Here is a 20,815-nt window from a genome sequence, read left to right as displayed (position 1 = left end):
GCCACAGAGAGAAGAGGCGAGCGTACCCGACCCTGCGCCACACAGAGGAGATGAGTGTATCTGGCCCCGCGTCACAAAGAAGCGAGTGTACCCGACCATGCGCCACAGGGAAAAGGTGAGCATACCCGACCCTGCGCCGCAGAGAGAAGAGGTGAGCGTACCCGACCCTGCGCCACACAGAGGAGATGAGTGTATCTGGCCCCGCGTCACAAAGAAGCGAGTGTACCCGACCATGCGCCACATCGAAGAGGCGAGCGTACCCGACCCTGCGCCACACAGAGGAGATGAGTGTATCTGGCCCCGCGTCACAAAGAAGCGAGTGTACCCGACCATGCGCCACAGGGAAAAGGTGAGTGTACCCGACCATGCGCCACAGGGAAAAGGTGAGTGTACCCGACCATGCGCCACAGGGAAAAGGTGAGCGTACCCGACCCTGCGCCGCAGAGAGAAGAGGCGAGCGTACCCGACCCCGCGCCACAGAGAGGAGATGAGTGTATCTGGCCCCGCGTCACAAAGAAGCGAGTGTACTCGACCATGCGCCACAGGGAAAAGGTGAGTGTACCCGACCATGCGCCACAGGGAAAAGGCGAGCGTACCCGACCCCGCGCCGCAGAGAGTAGAGGCGAGCGTACCCGACCCCGCGCCACAGAGAGACGAGGCGAGCGTACCCGACCCCGCGCCACAGAGAGACGAGGCGAGCGTACCCGACCCCGCGCCACAGAGAGACGAGGCGAGCGTACCCGACCCCGCGCCACAGAGAGACGAGGCGAGCGTACCCGACCCCGCGCCACAGAGAGACGAGGCGAGCGTACCCGACCCCGCGCCACAGAGAGACGAGGCGAGCGTACCCGACCCCGCGCCACAGAGAGACGAGGCGAGCGTACCCGACCCCGCGCCACAGAGAGACGAGGCGAGCGTACCCGACCCCGCGCCACAGAGAGACGAGGCGAGCGTACCCGACCCCGCGCCACAGAGAGACGAGGCGAGCGTACCCGACCCCGCGCCACAGAGAGACGAGGCGAGCGTACCCGACCCCGCGCCACAGAGAGACGAGGCGAGCGTACCCGACCCCGCGCCACAGAGAGACGAGGCGAGCGTACCCGACCCCGCGCCACAGAGAGACGAGGCGAGCGTACCCGACCCCGCGCCACAGAGAGACGAGGCGAGCGTACCCGACCCCGCGCCACAGAGAGACGAGGCGAGCGTACCCGACCCCGCGCCACAGAGAGGCGAGGCGAGCGTACCCGACCCCGCGCCACAGAGAGGCGAGGCGAGCGTACCCGACCCCGCGCCACAGAGAGGCGAGGCGAGCGTACCCGACCCCGCGCCACAGAGAGGCGAGGCGAGCGTACCCGACCCCGCGCCACAGAGAGGCGAGGCGAGCGTACCCGACCCCGCGCCACAGAGAGACGAGGCGAGCGTACCCGACCCCGCGCCACAGAGAGGCGAGGCGAGCGTACCCGACCCCGCGCCACAGAGAGACGAGGCGAGCGTACCCGACCCCGCGCCACAGAGAGACGAGGCGAGCGTACCCGACCCCGCGCCACAGAGAGACGAGGCGAGCGTACCCGACCCCGCGCCACAGAGAGACGAGGCGAGCGTACCCGACCCCGCGCCACAGAGAGACGAGGCGAGCGTACCCGACCCCGCGCCACAGAGAGACGAGGCGAGCGTACCCGACCCCGCGCCACAGAGAGACGAGGCGAGCGTACCCGACCCCGCGCCACAGAGAGACGAGGCGAGCGTACCCGACCCCGCGCCACAGAGAGGAGATGAGTGTATCTGGCCCCGCAGAGTCACAAAGAGGCGAGTGTACCCCACCATGCGCCACAGAGAAGAGGTAAGTGAAAGTTTGGGTGGAGTAAGGATTGACTGGTCGGAGTAATAGTAGGCAAGGGTGGAATAAAGATTCTTACGTTCTCATTTTCAAAGAAGAATTTTTCGTTGCCCCCAGACCCCGGCCAGGCCACCTGCAGAGAAGAGAGACACGAGGCATAAGAATGACATCCCCAGCAGTAAGGAGCAGGAGGCAGCGGGCAGTACGGCGTCATACCTCGCCAACATCCCCAGCAGTAAGGAGCAGCGGGCAGTACAGCGTCATACCTCACCCACATCCCCAGCAGTAAGAAGCAGGAGGCAGCGGGCAGTACGGCGTCATACCTCACCCACATCCCCAGCAGTAAGAAGCAGCAGGCAGTACGGCGTCATACCTCGCCCACATCCCCAGCAATAAGGAGCAGCGGGCAGTACAGCGTCATACCTCACCCACATCCCCAGCAGTAAGAAGCAGGAGGCAGCGGGCAGTACGGCGTCATACCTCACCCACATCCCCAGCAGTAAGAAGCAGCAGGCAGTACGGCGTCATACCTCGCCCACATCCCCAGCAATAAGGAGCAGCGGGCAGTACAGCGTCATACCTCACCCACATCCCCAGCAATAAGGAGCAGGAGGCAGCGGGCAGTATGGCGTCATACCTCACCCACATCCCCAGCAGTAAGAAGCAGCGGGCAGTACGGCGTCATACCTCGCCCACATCCCCAGCAGTAAGGAGCAGGAGGCAGCGGGTAGTATGGCGTCATACCTCACTCACATCCCCAGCAGTAAGGAGCAGGAGGCAGCGGGCAGTACGGCGTCATACCTCGCCCACATCCCCAGCAGTAAGAAGCAGCAGGCAGTACGGCGTCATACCTCGCCCACATCCCCAGCAATAAGGAGCAGCGGGCAGTACAGCGTCATACCTCACCCACATCCCCAGCAATAAGGAGCAGGAGGCAGCGGGCAGTATGGCGTCATACCTCACCCACATCCCCAGCAGTAAGAAGCAGCGGGCAGTACGGCGTCATACCTCGCCCACATCCCCAGCAGTAAGGAGCAGGAGGCAGCGGGTAGTATGGCGTCATACCTCACTCACATCCCCAGCAGTAAGGAGCAGGAGGCAGCGGGCAGTACGGCGTCATACCTCGCCCACATCCCCAGCAGTAAGAAGCAGCAGGCAGTAAGGCGTCATACCTCGCCCACAACCCCAGCAGTAAGGAGCAGGAGGCAGCGGGCAGTACGGCGTCATACCTCGCCCACAACCCCAGCAGTAAGGAGCAGGAGGCAGCGGGCAGTACGGCGTCATACCTCGCCCACATCCCTAGCAGTAAGGAGGAGGCAGCGGGCAGTACGGCGTCATACCTCGCCCACATCCCCAGCAGTAAGGAGCAGGAGGCAGCGGGCAGTACGGCGTCATACCTCGCCCACATCCCCAGCAGTAAGGAGCAGGAGGCAGCGGGCAGTACGGCGTCATACCTCGCCCACATCCCCAGCAGTAAGGAGCAGGAGGCAGTACGGCGTCATACCTCGCCCACATCCCCAGCAGTAAGGAGCAGGAGGCAGTACGGCGTCATACCTCGCCCACATCCCCAGCAGTAAGGAGCAGGAGGCAGCGGGCAGTAAGGCGTCATACCTCGCCCACGTCCCCAGCAGTAAGGAGCAGGAGGCAGTACGGCGTCATACCTCGCCCACATCCCCAGCAGTAAGGAGCAGGAGGCAGCGGGCAGTAAGGCGTCATACCTCGCCCACATCCCCAGCAGTAAGGAGCAGGAGGCAGGGGGCAGTACGGCGTCATACCTCGCCCACATCCCCAGCAGTAAGGAGCAGGAGGCAGCAGGCAGTACGGCGTCATACCTCGCCAACATCCCCAGCAGTAAGGAGCAGGAGGCAGCGGGCAGTACAGCGTCATACCTCGCCAACATCCTCAGCAGTAAGAAGCAGCAGGCAGCGGGCAGTACGGCGTCATACCTCGCCCACATCCCCAGCAGTAAGAAGCAGCAGGCAGTACGGCATCATACCTCGCCCACATCCCCAGCAGTAAGGAGCAGGAGGCAGTAGGCAGTACGGCGTCATACCTCGCCCACATCCCCAGCAGTAAGGAGCAGGAGGCAGTACGGCGTCATACCTCGCCCACATCCCCAGCAGTAAGAAGCAGCAGGCAATACGGCGTCATACCTCGCCCACATCCCCAGCAGTAAGGAGCAGGAGGCAGCGGGCAGTACGGCGTCATACCTCGCCCACATCCCCAGCAGTAAGGAGCAGGTGGCAGCGGGCAGTACGGCGTCATACCTCGCCCACATCCCCAGCAGTAAGGAGCAGGAGGCAGCGGGCAGTATGGTGTCATACCTCACTCAGCCGGTTGGTGACCAGGTCTCCGAGCAGCAGGGTGTCAGACGTGTGAGCGACCAAAAAACGATCCTTCCCCATGATCTTCACCTCATCCACCTCGTATCCATAATGGGACTTCAGCACCACACGAGTCCCAGAGGAGAGGTTCTTCACAATCACCTGTGAACAAGACAGAAACATCACACCATGAGGAGCAGGGGGGCGGCGTCTCCGAGGACAGGCACGTAGGCGGGGGTCTCACCTGGCTTGGTCCTACATACGTCATCTCAAACTTATTCTTGTAGATTGTACGTCGCAGGCAGCAATCGAACTGCTCCACCCCTCCACACAGCGTGCCCTGCGGGAGAGGAGAACGGATGAGACACGAGGCTCCGCCACAGCGTGAAAAGCCTACCGCCACAGCGTGAAAAGCCTACCGCCACAGCGCGAAAAGCCTACCGCCACAGCGCGAAAAGCCTACCGCCACAGCCACACATACATAGTCGCACCACACACAAACAGACGCAGCCCCACACATACCACCGCCGCCACAGACACCCAGCCGCAGCCCCACACACACCGCCAGACACCCAGCCAGACACCCAGCCGCAGCCCCACACACACCGCCAACGCCAGACACCCAGCCGCAGACCCACACACACCGCCACAGACACCCAGCCACAGACCCACACACACCGCCACAGACACCCAGCCGCAGACCCACACACACCGCCACAGACACCCAGCCGCAGACCCACACACACCGCCACAGACACCCAGCCGCAGACCCACACACACCCAACGCCACAGACACCCTGCCGCAGCCCCACAGACACCGCCACAGACACTCAGCCGCAGCCCCACACACACCGCCAGACACCCAGCCGCAGACCCACACACACTGCAGCCCCACACACACCGCCACAGACACCCAGCCGCAGACCCACACACACCGCCACAGACACCCAGCCGCAGACCCACACACACCCAACGCCACAGACACCCAGCCGCAGACCCACACACACCCAACGCCAGACACCCTGCCGCAGCCCCACAGACACCGCCACAGACACTCAGCCGCAGCCCCACACACACGCCGCCACAGACACCCAGCCGCAGCCCCACACACACCGCCAACGCCACAGACACCCAGCCGCAGCCCCACACACACCGCCAACGCCACAGACACCCAGCCGCAGCCCCACACACACCGCCAACGCCACAGACACCCAGCCGCAGCCCCACACACACCGCCAACGCCACAGACACCCTGCCGCAGCCCCACACACAGCCAACGCCACAGACACCCTGCCGCAGCCCCACACACAGCCAACGCCACAGACACCCAGCCGCAGCCCCACACACAGCCAACGCCACAGACACCCAGCCGCAGCCCCACACACACCGCCAACGCCAGACACCCAGAAGCAGACCCACACACACTGCCGCAGACACCCTGCCGCAGCCCCACACACACCGCCAGACACCCTGCTGCTACCCCACACACACCGCCAGACACCCTGCCGCAGCCCCACACACACCGCCAAAGCCACAGACAGCCTGCCGCAGACCCACACACACCGCCAAAGCCACAGACACCCTGCCGCAGACCCACACACACCGCCAACGCCACAGACACACAGCCGCAGCCCCACACACACCGCCAGACACCCTGCCGCAGCCCCACACACACCGCCAAAGCCACAGACAGCCTGCCGCAGACCCACACACACCGCCAAAGCCACAGACAGCCTGCCGCAGACCCACACACACCGCCAAAGCCACAGACACCCTGCCGCAGACCCACACACACCGCCAACGCCAGACACCCAGCCGCAGACCCACACACACCGCCAACGCCACAGACACCCAGCCGCAGACACCAAGCCTCAGCCCCACACACACCCAACGCCACAGACAACCTGCCACAGACCCAGACACACCGCCAACGCCAGACACCCTGCCGCAGCCCCACACACACCGCCAAAGCCAGACACCCAGCCGCAGACCCACACACACTGCCGCCACAGACACCCTGCCGAAGCCCCACACACACCGCCACAGACACCCAGCCCCACACACACCGCCACAGACACCCAGCCCCACACACACCGCCACAGACACCCAGCCCCACACACACCGCCACAGACACCCTGCCGCAGCCCCACACACACCGCCGCCGCAGCCCCACACACACCGCAACGCCAGACACCCTGCCGCAGCCCCACACACACCGCCCCCACAGACACCCTGCCGCAGCCCCACACACACACCACTGCCACAGACACCCAGCCGCAGCCCCACACACGCCAACGTCACAGACCCACACACACTGCAGCCCCACACACACCGCCAACGCCAGACACCCAGCCGCAGCCCCACACACGCTGCCAACGCCACAGACCCACACACACTGCCGCAGAGACCCAGCCGCAGCCCCACACACACCGCCAACGCCACAGACACCGCCACAGACACCCAGCCGCAGACCCACACACACACAACGCCAGACACCCTGCCGCTACCCCCCACACACACCGCCAACGCCACAGACACCCTGCCGCAGCCCCACACACACCGCCAACGCCACAGACACCCAGCCGCAGCCCCACACACACCGCCAACGCCACAGACACCCTGCCGCAGCCCCACACACACCGCCAACGCCACAGACACCCTGCCGCAGCCCCCCACACACCGCCGAACGCCAGACACCCTGCCGCAGCCCCACACACGCCGCCAACGCCACAGACCCACACACACTGCAGCCCCACACACACCGCCGCAGAGACCCAGCCGCAGCCCCACACACACCGCCGACACCCTGCCGCAGCCCCACACACACACCGCCAGACACCCAGCCGCAGACCCACACACACACCGCCACAGACACCCAGCCGCAGACCCACACACACACCGCCAGACACCCTGCCGCTACCCCCCACACACACCGCCAACGCCACAGACACCCTGCCGCAGCCCCACACACACCGCCAACGCCACAGACACCCTGCCGCAGCCCCCCACACACCGAACGCCAGACACCCTGCCGCAGCCCCACACACACCAACGCCACAGACACCCTGCCGCAGCCCCACACACCCTGCCGCAGACACCCAGCCGCAGCCCCACACACACCGCCAACGCCACAGACACCCTGCCGCAGCCCCACACACACCGCCAACGCCACAGACACCCAGCGGCAGACCCACACACACCGTCAACGCCACAGACACACCGCCGCCACAGATACCCAGCCGCAGCCCCACACACACCACGGCCACAGACACCCAGCCGCAGCCCCACACACACCGCCGCCACAGACATCCAGCCGCAGCCCCACACACACCGCCGCCACAGACATCCAGCCGCAGCCCCACACACACCGCCACCAGACACCCAGCCGCAGCCCCACACACACCGCCACCACAGACACCCAGCCGCAGCCCCACACACACCGCCACAGACACCCTGCCGCAGCCCCACACACACCGCCACAGACACCCTGCCGCAGCCCCACACACGCCGCCACAGACACCCAGCCGCAGACCCACACACACCGCCAACGTCACAGACACCCTGCCGCAGCCCCACACACACCGCCAACGCCACAGACACCCTGCCGCAGCCCCACACACACCGCCAACGCCAGACACCCAGCCGCAGCCCCACACACCGCCACAGACACCCAGCCGCAGCCCCACACACCGCCACAGACACCCAGCCGCAGCCCCACACACACCGCCAACGCCACAGACACCCAGCCGCAGCCCCACACACACCGCCAACGCCACAGACACCCAGCCGTAGCCCCACACACAGCGCCAAAGCCACACCGCCGCCACAGATACCCAGCCGCAGCCCCACACACACCGCGGCCACAGACACCCAGGAGCAGCCCCACACACACCGCCGCAGACACCCAGCCGCAGCCCCACAGACACCGCCCCCAGACACCCAGCCGCAGCCCCACACACACCGCCCCCAGACACCCAGCCGCAGCCCCACACACCGCCACCCCCAGACACCCAGCCGCAGCCCCACACACCGCCAACGCCACAGACACCCTGCCGCAGCCCCACACACACACCAACGCCAGACACCCAGCCCCACACACACACCGCCACAGACACCCAGCCGCAGACCCACACACACCGCCAACGCCAGACACCCAGCCGCAGACCCACACACACCGCCAACGCCACAGACACCCTGCCGCAGCCCCACACACACGGCCAACGCCACAGACACCCTGCCGCAGCCCCACACACACCGCCAACGCCACATACACCCAGCCGCAGCCCCACACACAGCGCCAAAGCCACAGACACACCGCCGCCATAGATACCCAGCCGCAGCCCAACACACACCACGGCCACAGACACCCAGCCGCAGCCCCACACACACCGCCGCCACAGACACCCAGCCGCAGCCCCACACACACCCAGCCGCAGCCCCACACACAACGCCACAGACACCCTGCCGCAGCCCCACACACACCGCCACAGACACCCTGCCGCAGCCCCACACATACACACAGACAGACATGGCCGCAGCCCCACACACACACACACGGCCGCAGCCCCACACACACCGCCAACGCAACAGACACACCGCCGCAGCCCCACAGACACACCGCCGCAGCCCCACAGACACACCGCCAACGCCACAGACACCCAGCCGCAGCCCCACACACCCCGCCCCAGTCCCACACACCCCGCCGCAGCCCCACACACCCCGCCGCAGACACCCAGCCGCAGAACCACACACACCGCCAATGCCACAGACACCCAGCCGCAGCCCCACACACACCGCCAATGCCACAGACACCCAGCCGCAGCCCCACACACACCGCCACAGACACCATGCCGCAGCCCCACACACAAAGCCGCAGACACCCAGCCGCAGCCCCACACACACCGCCAACGCCAGACACCCTGCCACAGCCCCACACACACCGCCACAGACACCCAGCCGCAGCCCCACACACACCGCCAACGCCAGACACCCAGCCGCAGCCCCACACACACCGCCAGTCACCCAGCCGAAGCCCCACACACACCGCCAACGCCACAGACACCCAGCCGCAGACCCACACACAGCGCCAAAGCCACAGACACACCACCGCCACAGATACCCAGCCGCAGCCCCACACACACCGCCCCCACAGACACCGCCCCCAGACACCCAGCCGCAGCCCCACACACACCGCCAACGCCACAGACACCCAGCCGCAGCCCCACACACACCGCCAACGCCACAGACACCCAGCCGCAGCCCCACACACAGCGCCAAAGCCACAGACACACCGCGGCCACAGACACCCAGCCGCAGCCCCACACACACCGCCACAGACACCCAGCCGCAGCCCCACACACACCGCCACCACAGACACCCAGCCGCAGCCCCACAGACACCGCCCCCAGACACCCAGCCGCAGCCCCACACACACCGCCAACGCCACAGACACCCTGACGCAGCCCCACACACACCGCCGCTGCCCCACACACACCGCCAACGCCACAGACACACCGCCGCCACAGACACTCAGCCGCAGCCCCACACGCACACACACACATGGCCACAGCCACACACAGACATGGCCGCAGTCCCCCCCCCCACATAGACATGGCCGCAGCCCCACACACACACATGGCCGCAGCCCCACACACATGGCCGCAGCCCCACACACACCGCCGCAGCCCCACACACACCGCCGCAGCCCCACACACACCGCCGCAGCCCCACACACACCGCCAGACACCCAGCCGCAGCCCCACACACACCGCCAACGCCACAGACACCCTGCCGCAGCCCCACACACACCGCCAACGCCACAGACACCCTGCCGCAGCCCCACACACACCGCCAACGCCACATACACCCAGCCGCAGCCCCACACACACCGCCGCCACAGACACCCAGCTGCAGCCCCACACACACCGCCGCCACAGACACCCAGCCGCAGCCCCACACACACCGCCACCAGACACCATGCCGCAGCCCCCCAGACAACGCCCCAAGACACCCAGCCACAGCCCCACACACACCACCCCCAGACATCCAGCCGCAGCCCCACACACACCGCCAAAGCCAGACACCCTGCCGCAGCCCCACACACCCTGCCGCAGCCCCACACACACCGCCAACGCCAGACACCCAGCCGCAGCCCCACACACACCGCCAACGCCACAGACACCCAGCCGCAGCCCCACACACACCGCCAACGCCACAGACACCCAGCCGCAGTCCCACACACACCGCCAACGCCAGACACCCTGCCGCAGCCCCACACACACCGCCAACGCCACAGACACCCAGCCGCAGACCCACACACACCCAGCCGCAGCCCCACACACAGCGCCAAAGCCACAGACACACCGCCGCCAGACACCCAGCCGCAGCCCCACACACCGCGGCCACAGACACCCAGCCGCAGCCCCACACACCGCGGCCACAGACACCCAGCCGCAGCCCCACACACAGCGCCGCCACAGACACCAAGCCGCAGCCCCACACACACCGCCAGACACCCAGCCGCAGCCCCACACACACCGCCACCACAGACACCCAGCCGCAGCCCCACAGACACCGCGCCCAGACACCCAGCCGCAGCCCCACACACACCATCCCCAGACACCCAGCCGCAGCCCCACACACACCGCCAACGCCACAGACACCCTGCCGCAGACCCACACACACCGCCAACGCCACAGACACCCTGCCGCAGCCCCACACACACCGCCCCCAGACACCCAGCCGCAGCCCCACACACACCGCCAACGCCACAGACACCCTGCCGCAGCCCCACACACACCGCCAACGCCAGACACCCAGCCCCACACACACCGCCACAGACACCCAGCCGCAGCCCCATACACACCGCAGCCACAGACACCCTGCCGCAGACCCACACACACCGCCGCTGCCCCACACACACCGCCAACGCCACAGACACCCTGCCGCAGCCCCACACACACCGCCAGACACCCAGCCGCAGCCCCACACACACCGCAACGCCACAGACACCCTGCCGCAGCCCCACACACACCGCCCCCACAGACACCCTGCCGCAGCCCCACACACACCGCCAGACACCCAGCCGCAGCCCCACACACACCGCAACGCCACAGACACCCTGCCGCAGCCCCACACACACCGCCGCTGCCCCACACACACCGCCAACGCCACAGACACCCTGCCGCAGCCCCACACACACCGCCAGACACCCAGCCGCAGCCCCACACACACCGCAACGCCACAGACACCCTGCCGCAGCCCCACACACACCGCCAGACACCCAGCCGCAGCCCCACACACACCGCCAACGCCACAGACACCCTGCCGCAGCCCCACACACACCGCCACAGACACCCTGCCGCAGCCCCACACACACCGCCAGACACCCAGCCGCAGCCCCACACACACCGCCAACACTACAGACACCCTGCCGCAGCCCCACACACACCGCCAACGCCACAGACACCCTGCCGCAGCCCCACACACACACACACGGCCGCAGCCCCCCCCCCCCCACACACACATGGCCGCAGCCCCCCCCCCCCACACACACACACACACGGCCGCAGCCCCCCCCACACACAGACATGGCCACAGCCACACACATGGCCGCAGCCCCCCCCCCACACAGACATTGCCACGGCCACACACACATGGCCGCAGCCCCCCCCCCCACACACACAGACATGGCCACAGCCACACACACACACATTGCCGCAGCCCCCCCCCCCACACACACAGACATGGCCACAGCCACACACATGGCCGCAGCCCCCCCGCCACACAGACATTGCCACAGCCACACACACACACACACACATGGCCGCAGCCCCCCCCCCCACACAGACATGGCCACAGCCACACACACACACTGCCGCAGCCCCCCCCCCCCACACACACACACACATGGCCGCAGCCACACACACACACACATGGCCGCAGCCACACACACACACACACGGCCGCAGCCCCCCCCCCCCACACACACACACACATGGCCGCAGCCCCCCCCCCCACACACACACACACACACGGCCGCAGCCCCCCCCACACACAGACATGGCCACAGCCACAGACATGGCCACAGCCACACACATGGCCGCAGCCCCCCCCCCCCACACACAGACATGGCCACAGCCACACACACACACACACATTGCCGCAGCCCCCCCCCCCACACACACAGACATGGCCACAGCCACACACATGGCCGCAGCCCCCCCCCCCACACAGACATTGCCACAGCCACACACACACACACACACACACACACACATGGCCGCAGCCCCCCCCCCCCCACACAGACATGGCCACAGCCACACACACACACACACACACACACACACACACACATTGCCGCAGCCCCTCCCCCCCCCCCCCCACACACACACATGGCCGCAGCCACACACACACACACACATGGCCGCAGCCACACACACACACACACATGGCCGCAGCCACACACACACACACACACACACGGCTGCAGCCCCCCCCCCCCACACACACACGGCCACAGCCCCCCCCCCCCCACACACACACGGCCACAGCCCCCCCCCCCCCCACACACACGGCCACAGCCCCCACACACACACACACACACACATGGCCGCAGCCACACACACACACACGGCCGCAGCCCCACACACACACACACACACACACACACACATGGCCACAGCTCCACACACACACACAGACGGCCGCAGCCCCCCCCACACACACAGACATGGCCACAGCTCCACACACACACACACACACACACACACACACACACACACACACACACACACACGGCCGCAGCCCCAGCCCCCTGATGGTAGTGATAGTAGCAGCAGAGCCCCCTGGCAGTAGTGAGCAGCAGTCACCGCGCAGAGTCGGGAGCCGTCCCTCTTCCAGGCCAGGGCCGTGATGCTGTACAGGTTGGGGATGTCCTTGGGTCGGGCTTCTTCCCACAATCCTCGGCGGGGGCTCCAGTTCAGAACTCGCATTCTGTAGATGGAGGAGTGTGAGAGGGAGCGAGGACGGGGGAAGGGTGCTGAAAAATGCCAGAATAGCACTCACCTGTCATGGCTGCCGACCACTACAGACTGCCCGCTGGGACTGGCCACAGCCGCACTCAGCTCCCGCTCACTAGGGTCCCGGCTGTAGTCAAACGTCTGAATGACCTGTCCTTCACGACCATAAACCACCAGCTTCTTATCACATCCCCCCGCGACTATGCTGCTAGATGCCCAGGCCAGGGCGTATGGGGGACATGGGTGGGTGGCCAGCTTCCCCTGAAATACAGATCACAACAGTCATCATCTGTCACAGGGCCACTATGATGCTAGCCACTACTCATGGACAAGCCGCGAGGCAGGCTAGTCAAAAGTTCCGGGGTCAGATACCAAGAGAGGACATAGTGAACTAAAGGGAAAAGACAAAGGCAAAGTCAGGTCCGAGGTCAGAATACTAGGAAGATAGGGGGATAAGAGACAAGGGGCTAGGCAAACGGATGGTCAGAACGAGATCCTAGGTCACGCAATGATATTTCTGTGTTCTGTTTATTGATCTAGTAGGCAAACCACTGAGCAGATGCTACGTCTGGCAGAGATCTGGGACCAACAGCTCAGCTAAGTGAGTAATCACCTGGAACAGGGAACACCTGAAAGAAGTTCTGCACCTCCCAGACTCAGATTGGACGGCTGACCTGTCCATCACAACACTGACCGCTCACCTCGCCCCTGCACCAGAATGGACGACTGAACGGTCAGTCATCGCGTGCAGGACACACTGACCGGAGGAATCATGGCAGTATCCCCTCTTCTAGGGATGGCCACCGGACCGGTAGTGCCAACCAGTCTGGCAGTGTGGGCTTCCAGATGAAGTTATCAGCTCCCTGCTCCGGACAATTGGAGAGCACCACACCCTACTAAGGCTTCCAGCTTACTGCTGGAGCTGCCAGGCGTAGCTAAGCGCTTCCAGGCGTAGCTAAGCGCTTCCAGGCGTAGCCAAGCGCTTCCAGGCGTAGCTAAGCGCTTCCAGGCGTAGCTTAGCGCTTCCAGGCGTAGCTAAGCGCTTCCAGGCGTAGCTAAGCGCTTCCAGGCGTAGCTAAGCGCTTCCAGGCGTAGCTAAGCGCTTCCAGGCTAGGTGTGAGTCTTCTGCTCCTGCTTTGTTTAGTGTAGTCCTGGTTTGACACCGGCTTGTTTCTTACTATTCTTACTGATCCTGATTTTGTTCTTGGCGTGACCTCTCGGCTCTAACCCCGCTTGGTAACTATCCCTTCCTCTGGACGGCGGTCCTGCAATGGTAGCATTCCCCTGGGTCCTATTGTAAAACCAGACCCATGTACAGGGGTTAAAGGGCATTGGGATTTCTCTGGAGTCTGCCAGACGGATTGATTTGTGCCAAGTCTGTCCGAGGTAGCCCTCTGAGCCAGGGACCTCAGGCAGACGTTACAGAAACCGGAGGAGGCGGGGGAGACCGATAACACCGAAGGAACAAAGTGCTTTTAATAGGGATGTGTGGAGCACATGTATCAGGAAGAAACACTACTGGATGAGGAGAAGGTGCAGACATCACAGCCGGCAGCGGAGTGCGGGGAAGCCGCCACGGACTAGAAAAAGGACCCTGCAGCCGGGACGGAGGATTCTGCTGCTCCCCGGCCAGATCCTGGACCACAGAGTATAGGACCTGGATCCATACTAGGGGGGGTGGGCAAGACGTCACGTGAGGTTTGCCACTACTCATGGACAAGCCGCGAGGTAAGGTGGTCAAATGTATCTGGGTCAGATACCAAGAGAGGACATAGTGAACTAAAAGGGGAAAGACAAAGGCAAAGTCAGGTCCGATGTCAGAATACCAGGAAGATAGCGGATCAGAGCAAAGGGGCTAGGCAAACGGATGGTCAGAACGAGGTCCAAGGTCAGGCAGCGATGGATCAGTAAACAGAGCACAGGAATACAATCAAAGTACTGAGCAGATGCCACATTGGGCAGAGACCTGGGACTGACAGCTCAGCTATAGCTGGGTAATCACCTGGAACAGAGGACACCGGAAGAAAACTCAGCACCGCTGAGCTGTCAGTAACCGCGTCCAAGACAAACTCAGCGGAGGAATCGTGACAGACACCATGCATACAACCTGAGCCAACACCACAGGTCCAAGACCTCCACCCTCAACCAGTGCCCCCCAGTGTAATGGGACAGAGACCAAGGATCGTGCGGCATCTCCCCGATAACGTGGGGGACATAAGGAGGACCGTGTGGCATCTCCTAATAACATGGCTGCTATAAGGAGGACCGTGCGGCATCTCCTAATAACATGGCGGATATAAGGAGGACCGTGCGGCATCTCCTAATAACATGGCGGATATAAGGAGGACCGTGCGGCATCTCCTAATAACATGGCGGATATAAGGAGGACCGTGTGGCATCTCCTAATAACATGGCGGATATAAGGAGGACCGTGCGGCATCTCCTAATAACATGGCGGATATAAGGAGGACCGTGCGGCATCTCCTAATAACATGGCGGATATAAGGAGGACCGTGCAGCATCTCTAGATAACATGGCGGATATAAGGAGGACCGTGCAGCATCTCTAGATAACGTGGCGGATATAAGGAGGACCATGAGGGATCCCCCGATAACCTAGAGGATATGGGGGACTGCAGAAGTCCTTTCCTTACCTCCTGGCAGTAGCTTTCGGACAGTCACATTATTGGGGTCGCTGCTCCACTTTTGATCTGGTGACGGGTCCTCCGTAGGGGATTATTAGGGATTAGGACCTTCCGGCCTCTTTAGATGGAGGGATATGAAGCAGGGTGCACTTCTAGGAGGCAGCAGCGTAGGCCCCTGTAAGCAGCTGATGGTCAGGACCTCATCAGTGGGGACGGATCCTGAATCCCGCTGATTACAGGGGTCTTGGCGCTCGCTGGGGCCCCCGGTGTTCTCCCTGATCGTACACCTGTGAGTAATCTACTTATCAGATCCCCCCTCTGATCTGATGTCGGGGAGCCGTCACTGGTGATCACAGCGGAGCCGGTTAGGGTCAGCACTATATAACGTGTAGATGTCCGTACCTGCGACTCTCCAGAACCTTCATCATCAAAGAAATAGCGGACAATGGTCCCGTCAGCGTGGCCGGACAAGATGCCCTTCCCGGAGACACTGAGACGACAGGAGACAGTACAGGTGAGTGCTAGTGAGAACACGGCCGGGACCCCTCGCTGCCACCACCGCCATCACACTCACTTAGAGGTCAGCGCCACCACGTACGACTCCGTCCCATAGATGGTGGAAGACTTGTTCGTTTTGGTGTTTGCCAGACGGACCTGGAGGAAAGATCAACAGGCGAGCGAAGGGTTAAATTACACATCAAAGCAGGGACATGTCAGGTGTGAGGGGGGACTACAACCTCCAACTTCCCTGTCATGAAAACAACACCCACTCTTGGGTCAGACCTTGCAGCTCTCTGGTGCCCCCTTATCCTGCTGGTCAAACACGGTATTGACAGAGGATAAGCACGGGTGCCGCTGCTCTAATTTATGTCGACTATTGCGGCACGTGATGTGACAGGACGTATATATACCACCAGTTCCTTCCAGGAACGTATATATACCTCCGTCCAGCCACCCTCAAACCACAATATCACATAAATACTGGTATACTGCCACCACCGATCGCTTAACAGGTGGATCGGGTACCCGTTAGGTAACGTGAATTAGCGGGTGAGGAACGTGTTTGCTCGACATAGGACAAGAAGGACGAAACTGGTAAATAATTAATGATTTACTCCCAAAAGGGGGCAGTGTTTACAAAATATATACAAGATATTATAAAGGAGACAATTTACATGTATGCATAAAACAGTTATTAAAATAAAAGGGATAAGTAATAGCAAAACCTGCTTCACAAGGTGATGGTCTCAGATTCTGTGGGGGGGACGGCTCCCCGGAAATTAGAGGTGATTCTTCTTACGCCGCGTGATGTGCGTGCGTTCGACGTCCCTAAGAAGAATGACCTGAAAATGGCCGATTTGCTTTTTAGTAACAGGGCCAAATTATTAGGAACCGCCCATTTTGTCTACCTCACACGGGGGCTCGGTTTTGTGAAACCGCCCAGCTGCATAGAACATAGAAACCTTCAGATTTCATATTTTGGTGTGGGGGGGTCCCACATCCAAGATGGAGACATCATGTTGGCCGTCACTAATTTTCATGCAGATGGATATTAAACAGGACCTCTCTATGATGCTCAGAAGCTAAGAAACCAATTCCTCGATTTCTGGGGTTATCTCAGTTATGAAAAATATATCATTGTAACCAGGCAGATGTGAACATTCCAAAAATGTGTTCCCTGGATTAGTAACCGTCATGTGCGTTTTTTAAATTCTACATTAACTGTACAAGCTTTTAAACAATGGCAATTTTGGAGGGAATAATCTAGTTTGAGCTAGAAGCTGTGCTACACAGAGTTTACGACGCTAATAAAAATTCTTAGGGTGGGGGTCAGCACTGCAGTTCTCTATGTCTTCTTACAAACGGATAGGGGGTGGGGGGGTTTTCTTTTTTAAAAAACATCTCTCATTTTTTAAAACTCGGGCAAAAATACCTTTTGCCTGACACCTCCCCCTTTTAGACTGCGCTATGGAGGTAGGACCTTCTGGTACTCCTCCAAGCATATGTCTGGAGGCTCCCCTCGCCGGGACAACCCATCGGCATTGCCATGCTCGCTGCCCTTGCGGTGTTGAACGGTAAAGTCGTACTGCTGGAGGGTGAGGCTCCAGCGTAACAACCTTCCGTTGGCACCTGACATTGTGTGCAGCCAACTCAGGGGGTTGTGGTCAGTCACGACAGTGAAGGGGCGCCCGTACAAGTAAGGCTGTAAGCGGTTGAGGGCCCATACAATGGCCAGGCACTCCTTCTCTATGGTGGAATAGGCCACTTCCCTCGGCAGCAGTTTCCGGCTTAGGTACAACACGGGGTGTTCTTGGTTCCCCGAGTCGACCTGGCTGAGTACAGCACCGAGGCCAAACTCACTGGCGTCGGTCTGTACTAAGAGTGGCCGTGTGCCGTCGACCGCCTTTAGTACAGGAGAGCTGCTCAGGGCAGTCTTCAAAGCCCTACAGGCCACCTCGCATTCATCCGTCCATTTGACGGAATGGGGTAGGCTCTTCCTGGTGAGGTCTGTCAAGGGCTTCGCAAGGCTACTATAGTAATGCACAAAGCGTCTATAGTACCCTGCGGTGCCCAAGAAGGACTGCACCTGCTTCTTGGTCCTGGGGGTGGGCCAGGACACGATAGCGTCCACCTTCCCAGGCTCTGGCTTCAGAGTACCCCCACCTACTCGGTGCCCCAGGTAGTGGACCTCGTTCATGCCCATCTGGCACTTTCCTGGCTTGATGGTCAAGCCCGCCTAGTGAATGCGCCCGAGCACCTGCTGCAGATGCTCGAGGTGATCCTCCCAGGTGGGACTGAAGATGGCAATGTCATCCAGGTACGCCACTGCGTACCTCTCCAGTCCCTGGAGCAGGTGGTTGACCATTCGCTGGAACGTGGCAGGGGCATTTTTCATGCCGAAGGGCATGACCGTGGATTCATACAATCCGAAGGGGGTGATAAAGGCGGACTTCTCCTGGGCCCCGGGGCTCAAGGGAATCTGCCAATATCCCCGACTCAAATCCATAATGGAGAAATAGCTCGCGCTGGCTAACCGCTCCAGCAGCTCCTCAATGCGTGGCATTGGTTGTGCGTCAGAGGCGGTGATAGCGTTGAGCCCCCTGTAGTCCACACAGAACCGGGTGGTCCGGTCCTTCTTAGGCACCAGGACTACAGGTGAGGCCCACGCGCTCTTGGACCGCTTAATCACCCCCAACTGAAGCATCGCCTCGACCTCCTGGCGCATGACATGCTGCACCTCGTCGGAGATTCGATAGGCTGTCCGCCGGAGTGGGGCATGATTCCCGGTGTCCACTTCATGGGCCGCCACTTCAGTCCTGCCAGGCAGGTTGGTGAACACTGCTTGGAAGGGTTTCAGCACTGCTTGCATCTGAGACCTCTGGTCTGCGGATAGCAAGTCGCTTAGCTCTACATCCTCTAGGGACCCGCTGGCCTTCGCTTGGGCGAGCATGTCCAAGAGGGGGTCATCCTCCCCATCCTCGGGCAGGTTGCAGACCGGTAGGACGCAGGTTCCACGTTCTTGATGAGCCTTCATCATATTAACGTGAAACGCCTTCCGCCTACCCCGCTCGTGGTCAAGTGTGATCACGTAGGTGACCGGGTTGAGCTGTTGGTGAATGACGTACGGGCCTTCCCAGGCCGCCTGAAGCTTGTCCTTTGGTACGGGGACCAGCACCCACACCTTCTGACCCACCTGGTAGGTCCGTTCTCGGGCGTTCTGGTCGTACCAATGCTTCTGGTCAGCCTGGGCTTGCGCCATGTTGTCATGCACCAACTGCGTCAAGGTCTGCATCTTGTCACGGAAGCGCATGACATACTCCAAGATGGACACTCCTGGGGAGCTCGGCTCTTCTTCCCAGAATTCCCTTATCAACCCAAGGGGTCCTCGGACACGCCTGCCATACAGGAGCTCAAAGTGGGAGAACCCCGTCGAGGCCTGTGGAACCTCTCTGTAAGCAAATAGCAGGTGTGGGAGGTAACGCTCCCAGTCGCGACCCTGGGTCTCAACCAGTATTTTTAACATCTGTTTGAGGGTACCGTTGAATCGCTCACACAAACCATTGGTCTGTGGGTGATACGCACTCGATACCAGATGCTGCACCTGCATTTTCTTACATAGGGCCTCCATTAAGCGTGACATGAACTGAGTCACCTGGTCGGTAAGCATCTCCCTGGGAAAGCCTACTCGCGAAAAGATGGCCAAGAGGGCGTCCGCCACCTTATCCGCCCTAATTGAGGACAGGGCTACTGCCTCCGGATACCGGGTAGCATAGTCTACCACGGTAAGGATGAATCGTTTTCCAGAGCTGCTGGGTATGGCCAGTGGTCCCACAATGTCCACAGCAATCCTCTGGAAAGGCTCCTCTATCACTGGCAAAGAGATCAGGGGGGCTTTGGGGGCCGGCCCTGACTTTCCCACTCTTTGACACGTGGTACAGGATCGACAGTAGTTCACCACATCTGTCCTCATTTTGGGCCAATAAAAGTGATGAGACAGCCGGGCCTTGGTTTTGCTGACCCCCAAGTGTCCAGCGAGTGGAATTTCATGGGCGATCCGCAACAACTCATCCCTGAATTGGTAGGGGACGACCAGCTGTCTTTCCCTCAGCCACTCCTGTTGGGGTGTACAGGGAACTGTCTCCCGGTACAACCTCCCTTGGTCCCAGAATACCCTCTCCTTATCCGACTCGGAGGTGGGTTTCTCCGCGAGGCTCCTTAACGTCTCCAGGCTAGCATCTGAGTGCAGAGCTGCCTGAAACTCCTGGCTGGAGGAAGCCAGAAGTGAGGTTAAGGCCACGTCCTCACTGGGACCCTCTGGGACCGGCTCTGGGTCCATACCTGATTCAGTTATTCCTCTGTTCGAGGAGGGTCCAGAAGGCAGGGCGTTACTTGTGTTCTGGGCACTCTGACTGCGGGTAACAGCGGCTATATAGGCCGTCTCCCCGGGGAATAACCCCGTCTCATTAGCCGGCGAGGCCATGAGAACTAC

The 20,815-nt window shown here is 62.0% G+C and overlaps 1 protein-coding gene across 1 annotated transcript in view; it reads right to left on the bottom strand.

The window, feature by feature from the left end:
* IFT172 (intraflagellar transport 172) overlaps nucleotides 1–20,815 on the bottom strand; it is a 130,870-nt gene that overhangs the window by 100,770 nt on the left and 9,285 nt on the right. The window contains exons 6-12 of the mRNA XM_073673691.1: nucleotides 16,400–16,479; nucleotides 16,228–16,315; nucleotides 13,228–13,442; nucleotides 13,032–13,155; nucleotides 4,406–4,501; nucleotides 4,162–4,323; nucleotides 1,917–1,970 (exon numbers count right to left, since the gene is read on the bottom strand). Coding sequence (XP_073529792.1) covers nucleotides 1,917–1,970; nucleotides 4,162–4,323; nucleotides 4,406–4,501; nucleotides 13,032–13,155; nucleotides 13,228–13,442; nucleotides 16,228–16,315; nucleotides 16,400–16,479 — 819 coding nt within the window. The remainder of the gene's footprint in view (nucleotides 1–1,916; nucleotides 1,971–4,161; nucleotides 4,324–4,405; nucleotides 4,502–13,031; nucleotides 13,156–13,227; nucleotides 13,443–16,227; nucleotides 16,316–16,399; nucleotides 16,480–20,815) is intronic.

This window comes from Phyllobates terribilis, unplaced genomic scaffold, assembly GCF_046119375.1.
Source record: "Phyllobates terribilis strain yellow unplaced genomic scaffold, ASM4611937v1 Scaffold_3__8_contigs__length_932513732, whole genome shotgun sequence".
Classification (NCBI taxonomy): domain Eukaryota; kingdom Metazoa; phylum Chordata; class Amphibia; order Anura; family Dendrobatidae; genus Phyllobates; species Phyllobates terribilis.
The sequence above is the reverse complement of the archived record's forward strand: the minus strand, read 5'-3'. Positions and strand labels throughout refer to the sequence as shown.